We start from the raw sequence: 25,096 nt of genomic DNA on the forward strand, positions 1-25,096 counted from the left end.
AACAAAATATGCCGATTAATTGAGCGGCCTCGGCTGCCACTTCTCCTATCGCGTCCCTCTACCCCTCCCACAGGCCCAGCGGGACAGGAAGGCGGGCCCTGCACAGCCCCATGCAGCCTGTTATGCCCTCAGGCCATGGGGGCTCAGCAGCGCAGGCTGCTTTGCCCCAGGCTGTGAGGGCTCAGAGAAACCGGAAGTGCCACGGTGGGCACTTCCAGTTTCACTTTTCCTTACAAGCTGGCATGCTGGTTAACAGAGCATGCTGGCTTGTAAGGTGCCGGTTACCAGAGAGTTTACTGTATTTATCTTAAGATTAGCCATTTGGTATCTTATCTTCCTGCAAGGTGTTTGAAAACAGATGATTTATCAGTTTATATGACTGTTCTTTTTTTCAATTATTTTTTTTTTAAATGGTAAGGTACTCACAACCCATTCATAACCACAGATTGAAAATATACTAATCCAATTAGTTGTTGTAAGTTTTATGTCCCTGATTCTTCAAGATGAAACATCTGTGCAGAGCCCTATCGAAATCTGACACAAGGTCCTGGCCACACAATTCCTTACCAGGATTGGATTCTATTTGTTCAACTCTAATTATTATGAAAGTGCTGGAGGTTGTCCTCATCTACTCACCCACTAAATTCAAATTTTTACCATCGATCTATAAGCTCACAAAGGAAAAACATTAATTGTGGTAGAAACCGCTCTGCTTTTCAAGGTATCCTTACCATCTTCACTGCCCAGTCTTCACCTCCATAAATTTCTCTGACTTTGAGCTGTATAGAGCTGAACCTGGTAACCCATGATGCAGAAGCTAGATCTGTCCCACAAAGTGGTCCAATTCATTCTGCAAAGATCCAATCTGGCATGAGGGATTGGTGACATGGAGCCGTGCCATGCTGCCTATTCCCTCTGCTGCTCTCTTCTCACGTGTTGAGTGGCTGCTCTGACTCATCTGTCCTTCCCTCACTGTAGAAGGGTAGGGTTAGTGGGGGAGCTGGCAGCTCAGGGGAAGAGGTCAGAAACTTCTAGGCTTCAATTGCATCTGGATTGCAAGCTCCAGCCTGCAGTGGCAAAAGGCTGATGACCCCCCCAAGAGTCCTAGAAACATAGAATGATTAATGGTGAGAGTTATCTGATGATGGTCTGTCAAGCAAACTTTAACTTCTTAATTATATTGAGAGGATATAGGCACCCCTATAGAGTGAGGGATCATTTTAAAGGAATTTGTCAAAGTGAGCAGCCTTATCTTCATGTGGGTTACATTCATTTGAAATTATTAAACCAGGGGAGGAAATGATTCAACATCCTGGGTAAAATCTTAGGTGTTGACAAATTCTGTTTAGCTATATGATTAAACAAATGAAAAAACAACAGATGTATCCCCACTCATGATAATTACAGTCTATAGAATTATGAAGAAACAAATTAAAAGACATTTTTATATGAAAATTGCTGTGCTTATTTGGCATTCTTCAGAATTTTTTTCTTAAGTTTAGCTACCTAGAAAGAAGTTCCAGAGAATGTTTGCGAAAGTTTATTATGTAGAGAAGTAGATTTAGAACACTGAGTGTTCTAGATCCTTTATAGAGAATAAAAACTAGTATTTAGTGTGCAAAAAAATGAAATGTATTAGTGTCCGCTACATGTCTGAGCTGGCAAAATGAATTCAAAGCGTTTCCTATGACGTTCAATGTCAATAAATATGGCAGAATACTTTATTCATTTTATTTGGGAATATTTTGTTAGGCGATACCATTTTTTCTTAACATTAGAAAAGCAGAAATGTGTAAGTGGAGAATAAAAGTTCAGCAAAACAATCTGGAAGCCAGTAAAAAGAGTTGAAGTCCCGTTTGTTTTCTGTTAGTTATGATTTGTATCCTGGTAATACCCCAAGTTCCCAGCTGAGCATCAGGCATCCTTGTGCAAACATAAAATACAGTACTTTTTCTAAAGACTCCCCACCCTAAAGAGAGGAGACAGAAAGATCTACTTCCCCTCCCATTTTTTTTGCCTAAGTGTGACTTTCTGTTGCAACTAACCAGCTGCATTATCTTGGCAAACTTTTGATGTTCTAAGACTTCAGAAAAGAAGGGAATGAGGAGAGCCTGTTGGACACCGACATAAGAAGTGCACGCAACTAGAGAAGAAATCTGTAACTTTAGGGGGAAAGAACAACTATGATTCAGATTTATACAACAGTACTGAAAGGGAAAAATGGTTTATAACAGCAAACTACTGCTTGGCAAAGTGTTAGAATACCCTGCTAGACAAGCAAAATGCAGTTTTGGAATTGTAAGTTTCCTTCCAAGTGCTGTTCTAGTTCAAAACAAAATATGACTTAACTGAAAGGGTTACATTCTTGCCACTTTTTACTCACACCACTTCAAAGGATAACTTTGCAGCCTGTGCTCTTTACAGGGAATGCAATGTTTCAGAAGCACTTAAATCTGGTATGGAGATTCCTTTAATAAACAGCGGGGGGGGGGGGGGAGGAGGTTTCAGGAGGCCCTCCTACCTACTGCTAAAAGATTGCAAATCCAGCTCCTCCATGAGCTACCCCCCTCTTGACTGAGTGGCCAGCTATATTGTTTTCTGTTTGCATCTAAGCATACTGATTGTTTGTGTGGGAGATCTTTTAAACATTAGTATAATCACTTCCTCTTCACAGAGCTTCTAGCTCAGCATTGCCAGCTTTTATATAGTTGTACATGCTGATGTAATTGCATGCACTAGTATTAAAATGTAGTCGGTGCTAGACAGAAACAAAAGAGGGAAAAGGCTTCACTTGGCAAAAACAAATATAAGCCATGTACAGACATTCTGGGCATTTATGACATGCTCCAGGATGGAGGGAGAGCGCTTTCATTTCTGCATTTACAGCACATTGGAGCATCCTCACTGCCTATCTATAGGAGCCCTCTGTTTCTACGGAGAGAATTGCCACTTTCCTGATAGAAACTACAAGTGTACAGACATTCCAGTTTTTGCTCCCAGAGCAAAAATGGCTGCACTGGGAGAAAAATAACCCAACTTCTTGGAGCAGCTTCTGCCTGGTTGGAGTTTCTATCTGATTGCTGCTGCTCCAGTTACTCCAGGTATGGGGGGACTGGACCAATCCATGCTTGCCCCAAACCAGGATCACCCTGGTCTGAGGAAGGCACAAAGAAACAGGGGAAGGGGGCTGTTGCAGGTTGTATACTTGTACCGCTCCCTTTCCTGGATTCATTTCTAGCAGTGGAAAAGGCATGAATGCTTGTATACAGCTATGGTCTGCATTTTCTAGAATTCTCATGGTTAAATAGCATTGATAGTATACAGTTATACCATGTCTGACAATCAGTTAACTACCTGTACTGACACTTTTGTGAATTGCTGACAGCAGACTAATAGTCCATACATGCAGACACATGCACTTGCAGCAGTTCAAATATAAGTGGTGCAAATTTGAGCTGGGGCTTTTTGCCTCAGTGCATGTGCCTGGACATGTGCTTTAGTGCGGTGCAAGTTGGGGAAAAATAACCCTGCCTGGCTCCTCCCGGGTCTGCTGCCAGGGGGAGCTACAGCCTGGGTGCTGGCCCCAGCAGTGTAAAAAGCTGCCCTATCCTGGCCCCATCAGTACAGAAAGCTGCCCTGGCAAGCAACTCAGAGCTACTCACTCTCAGGAGCTTCTGGGGCTCAGCCAATTGGTATCTGGGGACATGACCCCTTGTGCCAGCTGGACTGCTGAAGCACCCCTGAGACTTCCCTGCACCCTTTCCCCACTGCAGCAGCCTGGCAGTAGGGACTGCTGCCTGACTGTGACCTGCCGTGCGCCTGCCAGACCCAGATGGGGACTGCATAGCCAGTAGAGGCATCTGCCCTTCTGGGCTAGTGGGCTGTGGCTGCAGAGTTGGCCTTTGTGCAGCACTACTGCCATGTGTGCACCTGCCCAGCCATCTGGGCAGATATTGCCTGGAAGATGTTCCCAGTATGATGACCTGCTTTGAACTGTCCTCCTGGCCCCAGTTGGCTAGAATGTCAGCCACTTCCAGCTGGGTCCAAGGTGCCAGCTCTGAGCAGGCTCCTCTGCCTGTGTCCTGCCACTAGTCTCCCTAGCAGGAATTCTGGTGTTTCCTAATTAAACTGAAAAATCCTTGATTTAAAAAAAAAATAAAAAAAAAATCCCGAAGTCCATGTTCCTCCACTATTAAAACAAAAGACCACTATATACATATATACATATAGGAGAGAGAGAAACAGAGACAGTGATCAGTTGGGCAATGTTTTATTGATACATCTACAGTGTTAAAGCAGTTTGGAAGCCTACCAGTGTCTCTATCATCATAGAGAAATGAATTCTAAATACGTATGTTTTGCTGTTTGCCTTTGGTTTTTTTACCATAGAGCAGTTAGAGCTCCCCCCGACCCCTTCACTAACCAGGGTGTGGGGACAGCTGCCCCTTCAGCCACAGCTCCCACCAGCAGGTCTCACCCTATGTGGCATCTGGGCATGCAAGCTGTGTGCTGGGGGGATGTGAGGTTTGCAGAACAGGGTTGGGGTGATGTGAGTGGCTCTGGAGAGATTTGGGGGGCTGTGGGTAAGTGTGGGGGGGCTGCTCAGGAGGGGTGGGTCCCCTACCCCCTGCAGGGTGCAGCCTCCTTGCACAGCTCACAGATTGCCCCCCCAAAGGGCTACAGCCCCTCCAACAGGAGCCACATGGCCCCTGCAGGGGCTACCATCCCCACTTGCTCCCCCAACCCCTGGACTGCTGCCCTACCCAGCCCCATCCTCTGCCAGCTCCTGCAGCCCCCTGCAGCCCTGATAGCTACCCTGCCTGGCCCCACCCCGCACCTGCTCCACCTGGCCCCAACCCCCGCAGCTGCTAATGCTGGTGAGTTCAGGGCTCCCCCCCTCCCCCCAGTCGCCCTGATTCTGGGGCTGCGCAGGGCACTGATCAGTGGGGCTCGGGGGGCTAGGTGGGGGATGGGCCTAGCGATCGGGGAGCTTGAGGGGCAGGCAGGGGATGGGGCCAGGCGAGGCAGCGATTGGGGGGGCTCAGGGGGCAGGAGGTGGATGGGGCCGGGCTGGGCAGCTATCCAGGACACTTGGGGAATGGGTGGAGGATGGGGCTGGCGGTGGTCTTCCCATGGTCCCCTCCCCCCTTCTCCAGCACCCCCCCCCACCACTTACAGCATGGAGCCCAGGTCCAGCTCCCTGCAGCTGGCATGCTGCCTGCCCTGCATGGTCAGGTAGCGTGCTTCAGCACCGGGACAAGGGCCAGCCATAGAGACGCTCTGGCTGACTACCAGAGCATCTCTGTGGAGGGCCCTAGCCTCCAGTTGCCTCTGGGCATGGTCCTGGACTGTGCCCTGTGGCAAAGTGGGGGGTCCCCAACTAGCCATGGGGCTAGTTTACCCACCTGCCTCTGGGCACACCACCCACCTGTCTCTCCTGCCATGCCTTGTTTTTAATTAATCATGTTGTTAGTTAAGGTGGGAGGCTTCCCATTTTACACCCCAATGTTGGGGGGGGGGGGGGCTATCTGCAGCTCCATTCCATGCCTACACCATGGCCCAAGCCTCACAGATGGCATCTCAGGCAGTTGGCTCAACTGTTCTCTTCACCCATTAGCTATGGCCCCAATCATGGGACCTTCGGCTTCCATAAGCCCTGGCCCCATCTCAGGCCAGTCGGGACCCTGAGCTTCTTTGCTTGTCATGGGCATCCCTCACGGTGGGCCCCTGGCCCTTTTGACCCTTCTGGTCCTGGCCCCAGCATGGACCAGTCGAGTGCCTCGGGGGTGGGTTTTTACCTCCTGCCTGCACTTAAGGATCACGGTCCCCCATTCCTGGCCTGCCAGCAGCAAACTGCTCTGTTTATATAGGCAGCCATAGATCTAAAATGTCTGCCGCAATTAAGCACCTGCTGGCTGCTTGCCTTGGCCCTTAAAGTGGCAGGCACCAACAGTACCCTGCCACATGCCCTACCCCACTTTTTTTGCCTGGGGTATTTTTTGACCCCTGGATTTCCAGGGGTATAATTTTGCCCCTGTCTAATTTTGCCCCCACGCTGCAAATTTGCAGGCCAGGGAACTTTTTTTGTTCATCTGGACATGCCCTACTTGTATAGGGCAATGTTCTGGTGTGCTCTTGTTCAAAGAGAAACCAATGAGGTGACCACATATAGTGATTTAGGTCAACTATCTCTTTTTTCCTGCATTACATACCCTGTCCTAACGCAAGGTCTGACATCAGCATGACCACTGCAGATCTCTTTAGAGTGTATTGCAGTCTTGTAATGGCCTTTCATTTGTAGTTTTGTAGTTTGGATACATAAGTTTCTAGGCTAGAAGAATGCTTTATTAATTTTAGAAAATGGCAAGTTTGAAGAAAATTTCACTGCCTGCATATCTGTCTGCATGCTGGTACCTTTAATTCTTAATTTTATATCTTGTATTAATTATGGGGGAAATATTGGGTCAGTAACTGTCAGCATGTTTTCCAGTCCATTTGATAAATGGAGAGTATAAATGTTGTTTAACCTCACAAATAAGGATTTATTTGGAAGAGGCTTCTAAAATGCGTTCCTTTAGGTATCTGATTGGAGTACAGGCTCTGATTTTCATCCAGTAATTTAAAGTGTTTAATTGCACTGAAGTGCTCACATTAAGCAGCCCTGTTTCAGATTGTGCGAGTCCCCTGTCATAGAGTTTTGTTAAGATAAAGCCACCTTTAAAAGTAATTAGAAATAGTTTCTATTTTGGAGTGAACCAGATGATCAGCACTCCATGGTTCTACTCCATACATAAAATGCTCTCTACCTTAGATCCATAGGCTTTTAGTGTTACCAGTACTGCCCTTCTTCCTATCTTATTATTAAAGGTAAGTTTGCACCCGAGGCATGTTTGCTTTAATGCATATGTTTTTCATCATGTTTGATGATGAAAAACACTACCTGGGATTTAGCAGAGTTGATTTCCAACTTGTATGAGACATAATATTGTTGAAAAGCATCTAGTAACCTTTGGAAGCCTATCTGGAAATGTGACATTAATAGTGCATGCATCATCTACATAAAGCAAGAAATCATTCAACATTGTGGATGCATGGAATTGATTCCCTGTTAGTGCATGTTTTAGATCATGCAGGACTAGATAATATGTTAGTGAAGCGGTAATTTGCAAGAAGGACAGAGCTGTTTATCTTAGGCACTTATACAATCTACATTTTCTTTCATATCTTCATTATAGTATCCCACAACATCGCTGTGAGGCAGGAAAATACTGGTCTCCCTGGAGACCTGAACTACTGTGACTAAGTAACTTGCCTAAGGTCTTGAAGGTCTGTAGCAAATGAGAAAAAACATTCTAGATTTCCTGTGTACAGTCATAACTACAAGTCCAACCCGTTTTCAAAAGTAATAGAATTAGGCTAACAAGCTTGTGGTAAGCATATGAACCTTAAGTATGTAATTGTGTAGTACCATCGCAGTTTCTATCCAAACTCCTTTTCCTCTGTGTTGGATATTTAATCCTCACACAAGGGTGTGTGTGTGTCGTCGTCCCCCCCCCCCAAAAAAATTTTTTTTCTTTAAATATGTGTCTCACATTTTCAGTTGTTGCAAGTGCTCCCACCATCTGTGTATGTTGGAACGTCTGCACATTTCTAAAATACAGTGCTTACAATACTGTATAAGTAAGGTATTTACTTAAATCAGTTTTGTGATTTTCATGGAAACCGTGAAAAATGATGATCTCCGTGATTTCCCAGGAAATCAACCAAAAACAAAAAACCTAATAAAAATAAAAGTATAACTCCCCAGAAGGAGCCAGTGATCCTTGCTGCTCATGCAGCCTCCCGGGAGAGGAAGGCATCAGCTGGCAGGGTGGCACAAAGGGCAACTAGCAGTCAAGATGGCAGCTGCTCCCTTGTTCCTCCCCCCCCACTCTTTCTGCCAATCATCACCATGGGTGGTTCCTCTCCCCAATAAGTGTTGAGGGGTGGGGCTGTATGAAGTGCAGCCAGCAGTCAAGATGGCAGCCAGTCCCTCATTCCTCCCTCCCTCAGGGCCTCCCTTTCAATCAGCACCAAGGGGTATTTATTTATTGCGAATTTATTGTGAAATCGGCTCTTCAAGCCATGACCAAGCCATGAAAATTGCTTTCTCTCGTTGTGAGTTAGTTAAGTCCCTACATATGATGTGGGTGTAGGGGACTTTGGCAGCAGTAGGTTTGTGATGGCTTCATGGCCAATGGCCATTGGAAGGGATCCTTGAAATCCTTGCCTCTTGCATCATTTTGGGACCATCACAGCTACAGCACCAATCTTACAGTACCATACTGTTTTGAGTACAGTAGTTGAACACACAGCAGCTTTTTATAGATTTCATAGATTTTTAGGGTTGGGAGGTACCTCAGTAGATGATCGAGTCTGACCCCCTGCCCTGGGCAGCAAAGAACGCTGGGATCAGATGACCCCAGCCAGGTGCTTGTCCAGTCTCCTCTTAAAGACCTCCAAGGTAGGGGAGAGCACCACCTCCCTTGGAAGCCCATTCCAGTTTCTGGAATGCTTTTGTGAAACATTTTGTCCTTATCCTTTTGGAAGCTCAGAAATTAAAATGTTATGACTTTTCAAGGCTAAGGATTGCCTTTTTTACTCATGATGAATATTAAACCAAGACTGTAATAAACAAGAGTAAAGCATCGAAGCTTCGGGCTACAAACCAATCAGCTTCCTAAGTTGTTTGTGGACACACTGAAGTGTCTTCCTGAAGCACTCAACAAACTACAATAAAAAGTAAAAGCCTGGCAGCAAACTCTACAGGAACCTAATGACTGAAATACAAGTGTTGTTTTGGAGTGGAGCTGATCAGCTCTCAAAGAACTACAGTAGTTAGGATTCCAGAGCTGTCTTTCACAATACAAGGGTCAGTGAAGCAAATTAGTTTAAACTCACAGATTGTCTTCCTTTGTCAAGAGGACTTAAAATCTGACTCAGGCAGAAGAAATATAGGCTAATATCTCATTTGGGATATTGTTAGAAGTTCACTCCAGGAAAAATAATATACACTACTACATCTCCAGCAGATTTGGCAGACATTTATTTGGCAATATGCCAGTGAGTGTTTTCAATCAGTTTTTTCCCGGAAGGGAAACTACAATAGGTTGAAAATCAACATATGTAATGTTTGTATACCTTAAATTAAAACAGCTACATATCATCCCTATAATTTAACAAAATACTGCTTGAGTTGGAGCATAGATATGATTAAGCTACTTTATGCCTGGATTGCACAATAGGTTTTTGGGGTTTTTCAATCCATATTCACAAACATTTCAATATAGTTTTCAAATGTTTCTATAAAAAGGTCTGTTGAGCAGAAGAGACATAGCAACCGAGTATTCTCTAATCCTGCCTTTCCCCTGGGATATTAATAGTCAGCTATTAAAGTTTGTTTTTAAACAAGTGGTGTTTGGTTGATTCAGGCTTTAAATGTATGTTTGGATCATAGAAGCCACTTGCTGGACAGTATGGTTACTTATTGTCATTAAGTACTTTTCCAGGTAGTGTTTATAAAATTGGATGAATACTTATCAGAATGTTACATGACAAAAACATCTGCTAGCAGAGAGCCCTTTTTTCAAGGTTGCCTACATTCTAATGGTCATCTGAACACACTTGTAGAAGCAGTATCTTATTCTACCTATTAGTGAGCCTTTCTTAAGGGAAAAAAGGAAATAATTTCAAAATAACTTACTTGCCTGATATATTGAGAAGGCTGTTAGGAGTCACCATCTTCTGATAGTGTTTGAAAGCACAGGACAGGTTTCTCCAAATGCCTAAATATATAGAATTTGAACATATCTAATTCACTACTTAATAACATTTGGAGCAAAAAGCTGTTACAATAATTATTCTGCCCTTGAAAACTTCATGTGAATGCTTATTTTAAGTTTATAAAGCTGTATCTCAAGAAATTGTAACACCATAAAATAACAATAATAAGATCCAAGATTATTGAATCCCAAGTTACATAGTCATCTCTGTCTCCAGATGATACCCTAAGGCAGTGGTTCTCAACTTTTTTTGTACCAGGACCCATTTGTAAACATCGATGGCCAGTACTGACTCAGTGCCCCTCACTCCCAACACACTGCCCCCTACCCCCAGGCCCCAGCCCTGCAGTGTATGGGGCCGGGGGCAGGGGCCAAGCAGCCCTTTGCAGTCTGGAACTCTGCCAGCCTGCAAGGGAAAAGACATGGTTTCCCATGTTTTTCTTCTTTAAAGGAGGATCCATTTTTTAAAGTTTGTTGATCCATTTTTTAAGTTTTTTCATGACCCTTTCATATATTCCTGCCACCCACTTTGGGTCGCAACCCGTGGGCTGAGAAACATTGCCTTAAGGCATCCTCTACATCAAAAGAGCAAACCTAGACAGGTCATAAGGCAATAAAAATTGTAGGTGGTATCTTTGAAGCTCAGCCTCTTGAAGGCTCAGATAAAGCATAGTGGTTTCTTAACCTGGCAGGGGAAATACCATGTATCTGTGTCTAAGAAAGCAGTTTTACTGAACTGCTTCACAGGAGAACTGCTCTTCTGGTGTGGTTGAGTACTTGCCGAGGTGCAGCAGCTTCAAGTCCAGTTTATGGAAATGGGACTCCCTTGCTTGCTCCGAGGGCCTTATCACTAAGGGCAGGCAAAACTCCGGGGCATCCGAACCCTAAGCCTCCAGGCTTGGGCCTGTAAGTAGGATGCCCACCAAAGGTTTTGGAAACATCTAAAGCCCCAGGTGCAGGTGGAGGATGTTTGCCGGTAGTAGGGCCACTTATGGTTCTGGACTCTTGGATTTGGAATTAGTTTTGGTTAATTTGGCCTCAGATACAAATTATATTTTTTTTAAAGTATCTTTGAAGCATAGGTAAAATATGTAAACTGTGGCTATAATATTGTTTAAACTATGTCAGTCTAAAAAAGACCATTTGGTAATCAGACAATATTAAAATAAATATTTTTGGAAATATATTTTTAAATATTAATATTACTTCTGAGCTTACTAGACCTAAAAATCATTCTAGAACACTTCAGAAACATTGGTTTGGGGTTATTCATTCACACAGGAGAAATCTTATGAAGTAGCTTTTCCAGTATTTTCAGGTAAACCAATGTTGCATTTGAGTTTATTGTATAGCTTAGTAAAATCCATAACTTTGTTTAATTAATTGAAAATATATCTACAATGCATTTTTCTCATTCCAGGAAGAAGTTTAATGGAAAGTGCACCAGAAGGACATAAGGCTCAGTTCTCTCAACACTCCACGCTTAACAAAGGTCTTAGTAAGTCTATGGGATTCCTGTCCATGAGAGAGGCACAAGGAGAGGGAGAATTTTTCCTGGATATTTCCTCAGATTACAACTCTGGACATGAAGACGCTTGCTGTCCCTCTCGATGTAAAACTGATGACTTGGAAAGAAAAAATAAGCTCGGGGTAGATGCTGCCTGCAAGCGGAAGGTTTGGGCTTCCTCCACAGACTTGCTATACACAACTGATAAAGCAACTGAAAGAGACCGTTCTGGAGAGTCTCGCAGGCACAACCATCATTATGACACAATTACAGTACGGACTTTAGCTACCACCAGGAACAAAGAAGCAAGATATTCTGATGGGAGCATAGCACTAGATGTCTTCGGTCCTCAGAAACTGGATCAGCTGTGCCAGGTGTCAGAGACATCAACTTCTGCGGCATTATTAAGTGCTTTTGACAGAATCAGAGAGAGACAGAGGAAATTGCAAGTTTTGAGGGAAGCCATGGATGTAGAAGGTTAGTGTGATTTGCTACTGTGTTGATGAGTGGAACACTTACCACAAGTGGCTTTCTCTATTTGATCACAACTCTCTGTCTGGCAGCTCCTGCAAGAGGCGAGATCTCATTTAATCTTAATTTTTTAAGTAAACTGAAAAACATAAGGAGTGTTGCTTCCTTATTGGAGAACTATTGCTATCCTGGTTCAGAATAGTTGCCTGTTGAGTCAGGTATTCATGTTTTACATTAGTCCACAGCAGAGACTTTGAGTGCTTACAGACGTGGGGGAAAAGAAAAAAACAATGCTTTACTTTCAGCTCAGTGTGCCCCTGCACCAAATGGAGTGCTTGTCCAGAAGAGGTATTGCATCAGTTTGACCTGGCTCACCCAGCAACTGTATAACTCACGTGCTTCAGTGGGGCTTTTTGGCACTTTTATCTAGTGGTTGAAACACGCATAATACACAGACATTGGGGAGCCAGGTCAAACTAATGCCGTTCCTCTTCCAGGAAAGCACTGTTTTTTTTGTTTTGTTTTTTTCCCCATGTCTGTCAGCACCCAAAATATGTAGATCTACTCCACTTCCTCCCCCTACCGCTGGAGATGTAGTCTATGCAGGGTTGAAGCGCACTGGGGTGTTAGGGGAAAGCTTGAAATGCCACAGCTGTTTCTGTACTACCCTGAAGGACTTGAGTTTCTCTTGCTATCATTATTTCACCTTTTATAATGCTACTCTTAATGTGGCAGAATGAAAGTTGTGGGGAAGAGGGGGAAACACTGGCATGGAGAGAAACACTGTATCTGGAATCAACATCAGACCTTTAATGATTCATCTCCTAGGTTTCCATATGGAGGCTTTTCCATTAAAGGATATTTAGTTGAAGGGGGCTGCATCAATAAAGGGACTGCAAGGCTTCATTTTTTTGTTCCTTCTGAGACAGAACTCTTGTGCTCCTAAAATGGAAAAAAAAATGAGAATGGGAAAAAAAATGAAGAAAATAAAATAAAAAACATTACATGACATCAAGTTATACTGTTTTTCAGAGGCTTATTGTGTTTGAAGGAAGTTGGGTTTTTTTCCTTTTAAACTGCTTACTTTTGAAATATCATTGTCTTTGGCAATTTTGTTTGAAAACATTTAAAGTTAATCTATATTAATGTTGCTAATCTATTAATTAGTTTAACCTTCAGTCTCTGAAGACATGCAGTTCATGAAACTAAAGAGCAAGCCGCTCCCTGCACTAACAAGGAAAATAAAATAGTTTCACTGTTCAAGATCTCTGCTCTGTGCATGTTAGTATTGCACAATTGCAAAACCCAAGACTTGGCCAATCCTACTAATGAGCAACAGTTTGTCACTCCCACTCACACAGTTTGTGGATACTCAAGAAATCTTAACATGTCCATGCCCTGAAAAAAAATGTTGAGATGATTCAAATGCAGGAAAATACCAGATTCACACAAGGAAGGGTGAAAGTGCAGTTAGTGATAATAGATATGCTGGCTTCTAGGCCTGTGTGAATAGGGAAGTATTCGATTCCCCAGTGTGGGTGGGGGGTGGAGTGCGATGCGGGTGCAGCTCACTCTGGGCGGCAGCAGGGCATAGTTCCTGCTCCCAGCGCTCATGCGCCCACATCCCAGCGCCCACCCCGCTTGAGTAGCGCACTCCCCCGCCCCAGCTTGGCATTTTGTCCCAGTCCCAGCCCCAATCCCTCCCTCCCCTATGCCCTTTCCCTCCCCCCGACCCCAACAGACTTACCAGCTAGAGGCATCTGTGTCAGCTGCCTGTTTAGTCTATGGCCAAATATCCGAAGTGGCTAAATCTTTTCTGAAGCTTTTCTGAAATGATTCAGATGATTTGAATCGATTTGGAGCTTTTAATTGGTCTCCCGATTCTATTTGGATTTGGAGATTCAGTCACCGAATTGGGCCGAATCTCTTCCAAATTGAATCAGTTACTGAAGCTACGCACAGCCCTACTGGCTTCCTGTTTGGTGCTGAGTGACTTATTTGTTTAGAGAAGATGCAGACAATGATTGATGATTAATGTTCCATCATTGTGAGCTCACAGTATTGTTTAGTAGAAAAGGTTATAAGATAATTTCCCGGTATGGACCTGACTTGTGACATACTCATCTTACTCTGCCCTTTAAAAAAAAATTAAATAAAGATCTCTATACAAGAGCTCTATCATGTGTTTTCCCTGCTCAGGCAAGGATTTTGGTTTTCTCAGGAAAGAGTTTTAGATTAGAATTTTTTTCAGTGTAATCTTCAAAAAGGGCTCTTTTATTTATTTTTTTTTAAATGCTGTTTTCTATATTTGGCTATTAACTATTCAAAAAAGGCTTTACCTAAAATTTTGTTCTGAAAATGAATTCCCAGTGAGACTTATTTGTAACTTTTTCAGTGAGGAACATTTTTAGCAGGCTGGAATTCAAAGGTTTTTGATTTTGGAGGCACTTACTGTATGTTTATACTGGCTGGGAAGCAGCATTTGTATAAAATATGAACTGTCTTTTCTTTTTTCCATTCCTATGCTCCACATTCTTTACTTTCTGATCTTTAGGATGGCCATGTTTCCCTAGTTCCCTCAAAAGGGGATACTGCCACACCCCCATTCCTCCCCGCTTTATTTCAGCATGTCTGTGCTGTCTCTGAGCTTCAGTCTCAGCTGAATATGCTAGAGAGTTGGGGGATAAGAGGGAAACAGGAGGAGGACTGTTGAAACAGTCCTGTTTTAAACATGACCCAGGCATCCCCATGAAAATGGTTTTAAAAAATGGTTAATTTGAGCAAACCAATGGGACACTTGGGACAGGTGTTTAAAACAGCACTGTCTTAGTAGAAATGGAATCTATGGTCACCCTACTTACCTTGCCTTTTATAAATTGAATTAAGGGTCTAAACTCTTTCCCTTTGTGAACCTAGGCATTTTTGGCCCTCTCCACATGCTGTGGACACGTAAGCATGCATGCATAGACTGAGCGTTCCCTGGAGACTACACACTGGTCAGGCATATGTACTTTTGTATAACTCAGGTAAAAGGGTGGATAGAGGGAGGAAGGGGGGGCGAGGAGGGCTTTTCTATGCGTCTGCCCTAGTAGCTTAGTGATTAGGACACACTCCAGGAAGTTGGAGACTCAGGTTCTAGGTTTTTGTCACCCAGAGCGGGTTTGAACATTTATTTTTCTGATTTCCTAGCACTGTGTTGTAACCATCATGTTACAGGTCAAGCTTTAGCCAGTTGTATTTCCAGTGCTCCTTTTGAAGCTGAATCACTATCCCCTGTATTTAATAGTCATTGGATGAAGCAGGTGGAAGGCATTGCAATGGGGAATTTTCAGCCCTTTTGGGAGCAAGGCTGCAATATGGAACCCAGGGTCCCCAGTCATCCAGCCCAGCAGCCATTTCATTGAGATGCACACCCTCTAGCTTGTTCTGTCTCCCCTGGGCCCACAATCTCCCTCTGTCTCATCCATGTAGGAGTCCAGCTTCAAAAGGAATGGTAGAGAGGGAAATGGATAATTCCTAACCTGTAGCATGGTGATTAAAGCGTTCTGCTGGCAATTCAGAGCCACCTACTTGGCTAAAAAACTAATGTTTGGACACGCAAAGGAAAATAGAATTCCATCAATTTGAGGGATTTTTTTGCAGAGAGAAATATGAATTTGTCTTTATCTTGCTCATTTTGTTATGCAGAAGAAAGCTGTAATATGCAAAGGGTATCTATATCTAGCACATACAAATCTGAATGCCTATTTACTAGGTATGTCCTACCATGTATGGTGGTAGCCTTTTGGAATGCACATAAGAGAGATCTTCAAATCTGAACCTCAGGTCATCATTTCAAGGGAGCCCATGGAAGGTGCATGGGTGAAGCCGCCAGTTCACTGGGTAATGGATATTGTGTAACTCATGCTCAAAGAGCAAGTAGAAACAGTTGGGTAGAAACACAGACAATCATCACAGTCACGAATTGTCTCCTTCTTGCAGAATGTGCAGTTTAGGGGAAAATTGTCCAGAAACAAAGAAGAATGAAGTGATAGGACTTAATGAAAGGAATTTCTATGTCCAACCTCTTTCACAGATCATGCCTTCATACTTGGCCTAGTGTGATCTTGCAGGAAGGGGCTGCTGGGTAGAGATGGGATGTTACTGTCTTTAAAACAAACCAAGCATTCTGCAAAAAGAGCAAGTGTTTAATCACAAGCCTGATTGACAAACCTAGGAAGAGTTGGAGGTACAGTGCTAGCAGAATCCTGACTGGAAACAAGAGTCTTTTTGCAGGACCTTCCAGGTTTTTTGCAGTATTTGACATTTTGTTGCATCAAGGCCCTATTTCTCCTCAATTCATCTATATCCTTGTCTGTAAATCTGTTTCTAACTTTTTCTTTCAAGTCCCAGAAGGGCAATTACCTTAGTGCAGACTAAACTTTACCAAATACAGATTTCTTTTTAAATCACAAAGGAACTTAACAAACAAAAAAGGCTTATACCATTTTTAAATCAAAATTGTTTTGAGTTAACCTGGCCTTTGTTCTACTTATAAATCTTGAAGTGTTTCATAGATTCAATAGACATTAGGGCTGGAAGGGACCTCATAAGATCCTTGGGTCCAGCCCCCTGCCCAAGGGGCAGGAAGTCACCTAGGGTCAAAGGATCCCAGCAAGATAAACATCCAAATGTTTCTTGAAAGAGTCCAGAGTAGGTGCTTGCACCACCTCTGGGGGGCATCTGTTCCAGGCCTTGGGGTCTCAGACAGTAAAGAAGGTTTTCCTTGTTGTCCAGCCTAAAATGGTCTTGCAGGAGTTTGTGACCGTTGGACCTTGTCATCCCTTGGGTGCTCTGGTGAACAGGTGTTTCCCCAGATCCTGATGCATACCCCTTATGTACTTATAGGCTGCCACCAAGTCACCCCTGAGCCTGTGCTTCTCCAGACTGAAGAGTCCCATAGCTCGCAGCCTCTCTTCATAAGGCCGGTTTTCATGCCCTCTGATCATGCACGTGGCTCTCCTCTGGACTCTTTCAAGCTTCTCCATGTCCTTCCTAAATTGTGGAGCCCAGAATTGGATGCAGTACTTCAGCTGCAGCCTTACCAAAGCTGAGTACAGTGGGAGGATGACATCCTGGGTCTTGTTTGAGATGCATCGGTAGATGCAAGCCAGAGCTTTGTTTGCTTTGCCAGCTGCGGTATCGCATTGGTGGCTCATATTCATCTTGTGGTCAATCATGACCTCCAACTCTCTTTCAGTCATGGTGCTAGCAAGTGACCAAAAGCATTGCCAAGCCTATAAGTGTGATGTGGGTTTTTATTCCCAAGATGGAGCACCTTGCATTTCTCCATACTGAATGCTATCAGGTTTTCATCCACCCACCTTGCAAGCCTATTGAGATCGGCCTAGATCACCAGCCTATCCACAAGTGTAGAGACTCTTCCACAAAGTTTGGTGTTGTCAGTGAACTTGGCCAATCCGCTTTTGACACCAGTGTCCAATTTGTTTATGAAGACATTAAAGAGTACAGGTTCGAGAACGGAGCCTTGGGGGACACCACCAGTCACCAAGTGCCATGTTGATTCAGTTCCGTCAACTACCACTCTCTGGGTCCGACCCTGGAGCCAGTTCCTCAGCCATCAGTCTGTGGAGTAGTTGAGGCTGCAGTTGCCCAGTTTTTCCATGAGGACAACATGGGACACCAGGTCAAAGGCTTTTTTAAAGTCCAAATATATGACATCAACCCTTCCCTCTTGTCCAGGTGATACATAACCTGGTCATAGAAGGAAATGAGATTGGTCAAACAAGACTTACCCGCAACAAACCCGTGTTGGCTATCCCTCAGAATGTTGCCTTCTGTTAACCTGTCAAGAATGGTTTCTTTGATAATTTTTTCCAAAATCTTCCCAGGGATTGAGGTCAAAATGATTGGCCTGTAGTTACCAAGATCTTCTTTCCTCCCTTTCTTGAAGATGGGCACCGCATTGGCTCTCTTCCAGTCTTCAGTTACTTTGCCTGAGCGCCACAAGTTCTCGAATATCCTCACCAGTGGCTACACTATGATGTCTGCCAGTTCCTTTGCACTCTTGGATGCAGCTTATCTGGACCAGCTAATTTATGGGGGTCCAGCCTCTCAAGATCCTCCCTCACAAGATCCACGCCAGTGGTGGGCATATATTCATCTACACCCCAGTCATCCCACATCATGCTAGGCAGGGTGGTCCCTTTGGACTGGTGAAAAACCGATGCAAAGTAATCATTAAGCAGATTGGCTTTTTCCTGAGTGTCAGTAGTCAGCTGCCCCCTGTTGATTTAGCAGGGGTCCAATGCTGCCCTTGTTTTTCTTCTGACTCCCCACATATCTGAAAAAGGACTTTTTATTGTCCTTGATTCATGTAGCCAGATGGAGTTCAGTTGCAGCCTTGGCTTTTCTAGTTCACTCCCTGCAGGTGCAAGCCAGTGCATTATACTCCACCTTAGTGATGTTTCTTGTTCTACATCCTTTATACACCTCTCTTTTTAGACGTAGGAGGTCCATGAGTTCCCTGCTGAGTCAAGGGGGTTCTTGAGCCCTCTTACCACCTTTCCTATGGGTGGGATGGAATCCCTTGTGCTTCAGGATTGCTTCCTTAAGGAACAACCACTCATCATGAACTCCCCTCCCTGTGAAATCATGGCCTCTTAGGGCCTCAAGAACAAGCCCCCTGAGCTTATGAAAGTCAGCTTTCCTAAAGACAAGAACTACTGCGCTGCTGGCTGACTTGCCAGCTTTGTGATGGATAGTGAAAGTGATCAACTTGTGGTCACTGTCTCTCAGCTTCCCTTCAATTCTTAGGTCACTGATTAGATTGCCCCCTTTGGCCAGTACCAGGTGCAGCAGCACTTTGCCTCTTGTTCGCCCATAAACTTCTTAGGACAGGTAGAGCTCATCCACGCATGTAAGGAAGCTTTGTGACCGATCAGATTTGGCCAAGTGCTCATCCCATGAGATTCTCCCATGACAACCATGCACTGAGAGCATGCAGCCTCGGCCAGTTCCCTGGCAAATACATGGTCACGCACTTGTTCCTGTTGAATGACTGTAAAAATATTCCCACACATAAAAGCTGGTGTCCCAAGTGTTCACTCAGAACACATTTTACAACCAAATTATAAAGCTCAGGAAAATAGGGTTTATAGTGGAAAGATTGACACAACCTTAATTATAGCAGCTTTATAATACAGCAGTCTGCAAAAAAACCATACAAACTACAAACCATATACGCTGTGTTATGTTATAATCTACAGTTGTGTTTTAAAATGTTTCAGGTTTAATTTCATAAGCTTCTTAAGGACAACTTGCACTCTTGTGTTCAGCGGTGTTCTTCTGAGGATGAGATAATTTATCTTCTCCATATGCATAAAAATGTGAACAGTTGTTCATTGCCCAGTGCTTAGGTAGGAGATGGAGAAAGAAGGAATATCATAGGTGGTTACAAGCATACATGATTTGCTTCTGAATATTAAAAACAAACTATCAAAATGTTTCTAGACACTTCCAAGAAACACTTGGATGATTATTGTGCTGAGATCATTTGACCCCCGCTTACTTCCTGCCCTTTGGGCAGGGGGCTGAACCTGATGATCGTGCGAGGTTCCTTCCAGATCTAATGTCTGAAATCTGTGAAAGTTTCTCTTAATTTTTCTCCCCCTTCCCTTCCCTCCAAAGAAATGAAAGACATGCCCACTATGTTCATACTTATTGTCTTTTTAGGCTTATACTTTGCTTTTCCAAGTGTTGAGTTTGTTCTGGGTTTTACAGCTATAAAACCTTATAATGTGAAGCAGCAAGATCATCTTTCCATAGTAAATAGATTTGTGTTGTTTTTCTTGAAACTTGGCAGTTGTTGCTTGGCACCAACAGGAAATGTCCTCATTCAGAGACTGGAAATATTCTGCCCTGTATGTTTATTGAGCGGCTTGCTGTTCAAAGACCATGGTTAACAACAGACAAGGCTCTTTGGTTAACAGCATACATTCACTTCCCAGCCAACAGCTTTCACCACCACCTTTCCAAAAAGCCGATTGTATCTTCTGAGAAACAAAGCTTTAAACAGACTTTTGGTTTTTAGATCCCAGGCCTGCCCCTGAATGAGCCTGACAGTACAGCATGTGTCAGTTTGATGCTATTCCAGCATTAGTCTTTTCCCCTCACTCCCCATCCTTTCATGTATTGCATTGGTAGGCTTTTTGTCATGTTTAATTACTTCTTCTCCAGTGTAAGTGTGCTAAAACTGAAGTGCTTTATTGCTGAAATATGTGTTTACCTTTCTCTCTTACAAGAGTAAGGTTACATGATCTTTAACAAAGTGCAGAGAGGGGGGCAAGGAATAGCAGTTGCTTATGCTCTGAGGAAGGTTAGTGGCACAAAAACAGAATGGTGAACAGGCACTGCCATTATAGCTGACTGTAGATAAAAAGGCAGAGGGGGAGGAAAGAGAGAGAGAACTGCAACTAAAGAGTAGATCTTTCTGAAATTTGCATGTGGAATCCAGGTGTGAGGAAGTGGGGACAGCTGGGGGGGGGGGGGGGGTCCCATAGCTGGTTTTTTGTGAGAGATTTGTTTAGTCGGGAAGCATTCGGGTACCAAAAAATGCCAAGTCATCTTCTGTTCTCTTGTGATTACCTGGATCAGTAAACCAGGCATATGTGAATGAGAAGAACCAAACAATGAACTTTATTTTGGAGCAGTGGGCAATTTCTGCAGACCCTTCATTTCTCTAGCCAACTAGCTAGCTGCTCTCTAACTGAGGGACACGTTCCAGTTCCCAACTCCTTCAGTCTCCTTAGTTAAGGAGCATCTCTAAATTATAACTTCTATCACTACATGTTCTTTCCTTTACTTTTTATCTTCTGCTTTCCTAGCTTTATCCCTCTTAATCTGGCTTTTCTTTCTCTGCACTTCTCAGTACCTTAGTGGGATGATAACTAGGTGTGACTGACAGCACACTCTATTTTTGGAAGGTCTCTTCCTCCTCACCTTATTTCTCAGCTTTCTTCTCAGCTCTTACCCCTGTGCCACCCGACACTACCTGTTTTATTCTGCCCTTTCTTTAAGACCACCTCTTATTTTCAGTCTGTCTTTTTGATTTTTACCACCACATTTTTTACCTCTCTTTTGTACTATTGTATTTTTTTTTATGGTACCCTCAACTTGTTTTCATCCAGTTATGTACATCAAGAGACCAAAAAAACCCTCTGAATTGATTGGGAGCCTCCAAACCGATTTGGAAAAGATTTGGAAAAAGATTCGGAAGGCAGTCTTTCAGGGGAACAGAAACTGAGAAGAGGGAGGGGGAACAGGGAGGGAAAGACTGACAACTGTAGCTGGCCAGTGACTGTGATCTTTCCCTGAGTTCCCTTCCAATCACAGTGCTCTGGGGGAGGGACATAGAAGCAGCATATAAGTCTCTGCCTGCAGTCTTTCTGTCCCTTTTGTGAGCTGTTTCTACAGCTGAGCAACAGCGTCTGAAAGGTACTACTGGACTGGCTTGACTTCCTAGTCAGTCTCCTGCCAGTCTCTCTTCTTGGAAAGGATTGGATACAGCTTACTAATTACCCTCGCCTAGAATCCCTCTACTTATCCCCATCCAATCCATTTCTTTCAACTTATTCGTCCCCCAAAAACCTCTTATTAGTTCTTGTTATGTTTTCCCCCACACTTTAAAAGAAAGCTGTATTTTCCCTGGCAGTATGATCCATCACTGTGCAGGAAAGCACATACATACACATACTCTCACACATACAGTAAAGACATCCGAGAAGAAGAGATAGTAGTCAGACACATACAGTAATCAGAGAAGAAGAGGAGATATTAGTTAGCTAAATACAAACACAGAAGAAGAGATATTACAGCTGCATACACACAGAGACACATTTTCTAGTACAGCAAAGATTAAAATGAAGCATGCTGGAAAGGCAGGTGCCAGGTCTTCTGGCAGGGGAGGGGGAGGGGCTAGAGGGGGGAGGGGCTAGAGGGGGGAGGGGCAGAGTTGCAAGTTCCGCACCCCGCAAACATAGACGCATCCTCTTTCCTGGCAGCGATGAGTCTTCTGCTGCCAGTGGGAGCAAGGAGGTGGGAGCAGTACCTGTCCCTGCACCACCTCCCCTAACACCAGAAGTAGCCACCAGCACCAGCAGGACAGTCCCCTCCACCCCAATTTCATCTCCCAGCGTGAGCCTCCCACTGCCAGAGGAGGAGCTGAATCTGGACGCAGGGGACCTGAGCGCCCTAGCAAAAGAAATTCTGGGGAATGAGGGGGAATCTGAGTTTGTGCTCCACACCCCTCAAAGTTCCACTAGAGCCAGATCTCCTTCTCTGGAAGGTACCTCAGAAGAGGTTCAGGTTGATGTTGTGGAGGCAAGCGACTCAGCTGAGTCAGCCCCTACTGTCGTTGTGCCTCAACCTGCTGAGGAGGGGGATAGGGCAGGATCCGCACCCTCAACCCAGAAGTAGGGGGGTAGTGTAGTGTGGGATAATTCTGAAGTGGCAGATGATCCCAACTATGCCATCTGTCAGCACTGCCAAAGGCAAATCAACTGGGGCAAGGAGGTGAAACGCTTCACCCCATGGTGATGCTGCTGCATCTCAGGAGGCAGCACCCCCTTGCCCTTGCTCCTCCTCAGCCTGGCAGCAGTGGGAGCATGCACAAAGGAAAGTCCACCCTATTGCTCCAAAGCCTCTGTCCCCACAAAGAAGAGGCAGGCCACCCTGGAGCAGTGGGGGAAAGCTGCAGAAAAGCAGGGCACGTTGCAAAGGTGAGCAAGGTCACCCAGAGCATCGGGGAGATGCTTGCTCTAGATAACCAGCCCTTATCGTTAGTTGAGCTGCCAAGGTTCAGGCGGCTCATGGCACTCGTGGCCCCATCCTACCAAGTGCTCACATGTACTATCTTTAGCAGGATGGTGGTGCCCTCCCTGTATGTGACATGCAGGGAGTACTTAAGGGAGGAGCTGCAGAAGGCAGGTCCACAGGTAGCCTTACACTTCACCTCCGATACCTGGAGAAACCAGGGTGGAGATCATTCCTACCTCTCCCTCACAGGGCACTGGTGCAATCAGTCAGGGTGTCAGTGGGCTCTCCTTCAAGCAGAGATGAAGGATGAGTCCCACACAGCAAGGAAGATCATGCTGGCCATGAACCGCATGGTGCAGGTGTGGCTTGTTGGGGAGGGTGAGCTTACCAAGGATTCATGGTTACTGACAACGGGGCCAATATGGTCAAGGTGGTCTGTGATGCTGACTTTGTTGGCATCTGCTGTGTGGCACACAAGTTCCACCTCATAGTCAGGGGCACCTTGGAGGGGGACAGGGCTGCCGCTGATGGCGCCGTCACTATACCCAGCTGATTTCAAAATGCAGGAAGGTGGCAGGCTACTTCCACCTCAGCATCAAGGTGGGCAAGATGCTGCAGGACAAACAGGCAGAGCTGAGCATCCTGCAGCACAAAATCATGGAGACTCGGTTGAACTCCACATACCTGATGCTGGGAAGGCTGGTGGAGCAACTGAAGGCCATCCATGAGATGATGTTGCTCGGGGAGATTGGGATCAGCGGCCCACTTAACAAAGCAGAGTGGGATACCATCTCCCAGATCTTGGTGGTCCTTAAGCCCTTCCTCGAGGCCACCAAGACCCTTAGTGCTGGTGATGCTGTACTTAGCTAGGTGATCCCCATAGTCAAGGAACTTGAGAACCAAATGGAGAAGTTCCAGGGGATCAATGTTCCTGGCTGGGGCAAGCTGCTTTCACCAGATGTGCAGGCACTGGTGAAGCGGCTGAAGGAGGGCATCAAAAAAATAGCTTGATCCTTTGCGGTCCAGTATGGTCCATGTGCTGGTGGGCATGTGCAACCCGAGGGTGAAGGGGAGCATGTGCAGCACCAAAACCCTCGATCACTGGACGGAGGTGCTGGTAAACAGAGTCAGGGAGGCAGAAGGGCAGAGGCAAGGGGACATAGAAGAAGGGGATCCACTTTCCCATGCCAGCACTCCCAGCACCAGCCAGTCTCCTCCATGACAGCCACTGTCAATGTGGGCCAAGGGCATAGCTTCAATGTTGGGGTCCAGACACACCAGACTCCAGCCTCAGGCAGGTAGCACCAAGGCTTTATTGGCTACCTATCTCGCCAAGGATGTGGAGACACTGGACTTTGACCCCTTGACCTGTTGGTCAGCCCGCAGACCGATGTGGCAGGATCTGGCCACGGTTGCCCAGGAACACCTGTCCACCAACCAGTGTTCCAAGTGAAAGGGTGTTCAGCATTGCTGCAGATATAGTGACACCCCACCACACCTCCTTGGATCCTGGTTTGGTGGAGTAGCTGGTGTTCCTGAAGGTGAACCTCCTGCTGCTGGGGTTCCCCAAGCTCCACCTGCAGACAGACTGAGTGCCACCCTGCTCACTCCATCCGCACCTATTTCCTTTTCTTTTTTTTAAACTATTTAATACCCCACTCTCAGAGCTGGAGGCAGCACTCACTGCATCACCAGCCAACAGGGGAAGAACATCTCCCTGTGGAGCTCCCATGCCAAGATGAACTTGGAGGTATGGGCTGGGGCCATGGGGAAGAAGGAGGCCCCAAGTCCTGGGCTTGACCTAAAACTGCTCCCTGCCAAGGTCAGGAGGCCTGGTGGGACTGCCAGCGATGTGGCAGCCCCAGGAAATGCCAGGACTGAGGACCTCTCTGGTGAAACGTGGGTAGGAGATGCCTTATAACCTTCAGCCACCACACGCACGTACAGTCCTGGCTGGGGAAGGCCCAGACCCCCAAGATCTTTGAGAGGCCTGAGGCTTGGTGGTTGCAGTGGAATTGTAAGGCTGCAGGTGAGCTCAGCTTAGCTGCCTGAGATGCCATCTGCAAGGCATGGGCTTTCAGGTTTAAACCCTTCCTCGGGCTGAGGAAGCATCTAGTTGGTTTGTGTGTGCTCTTCTTGGATGGAAGGAATAGTAAAGAAACCAGAGGCTGGCATGCAATGCAGGCAAGAAAGCCAGTCAGTGAAAATGGAAATGGAGGCATCGGGGTGACAGACAGGCTAGGGAAGGGGGATGTAGCAGGTAAAAGTGGAGAGATACCTGGGGAGTCAGATGTCTGGCAGGTTGTAGTGTGTCATAAATCCAATGTCTATATTGTGTCCATGAGTTTCTCTATATAGGAGGTTGATGAAATGAAGTTCAGAGGTCTGTCTGAAAAGTGGTTTGTAAATTCCCTTTGAGGATCATGACTGAGAGACTGGATATAGAGTGGTTTTCTTGTGAGAAATGTGCTCTCACAGGTAG

The 25,096-nt window shown here is 45.2% G+C and overlaps 1 protein-coding gene across 10 annotated transcripts in view; it reads left to right on the forward strand.

Annotated features, from left to right (window-relative positions):
- Positions 1-25,096, forward strand: part of PTPN13 (protein tyrosine phosphatase non-receptor type 13) — a 234,938-nt gene that overhangs the window by 107,545 nt on the left and 102,297 nt on the right. For all 10 annotated transcript variants that reach the window (XM_014600565.3, XM_019488152.2, XM_059722262.1 and 7 more), the window contains one exon: positions 11,242-11,805. In XM_014600565.3, the coding sequence (XP_014456051.1) occupies positions 11,242-11,805 (564 nt within the window). The remainder of the gene's footprint in view (positions 1-11,241; positions 11,806-25,096) is intronic.

This window comes from Alligator mississippiensis, chromosome 2 (assembly GCF_030867095.1).
Source record: "Alligator mississippiensis isolate rAllMis1 chromosome 2, rAllMis1, whole genome shotgun sequence".
In the NCBI taxonomy this organism is placed as follows: domain Eukaryota; kingdom Metazoa; phylum Chordata; order Crocodylia; family Alligatoridae; genus Alligator; species Alligator mississippiensis.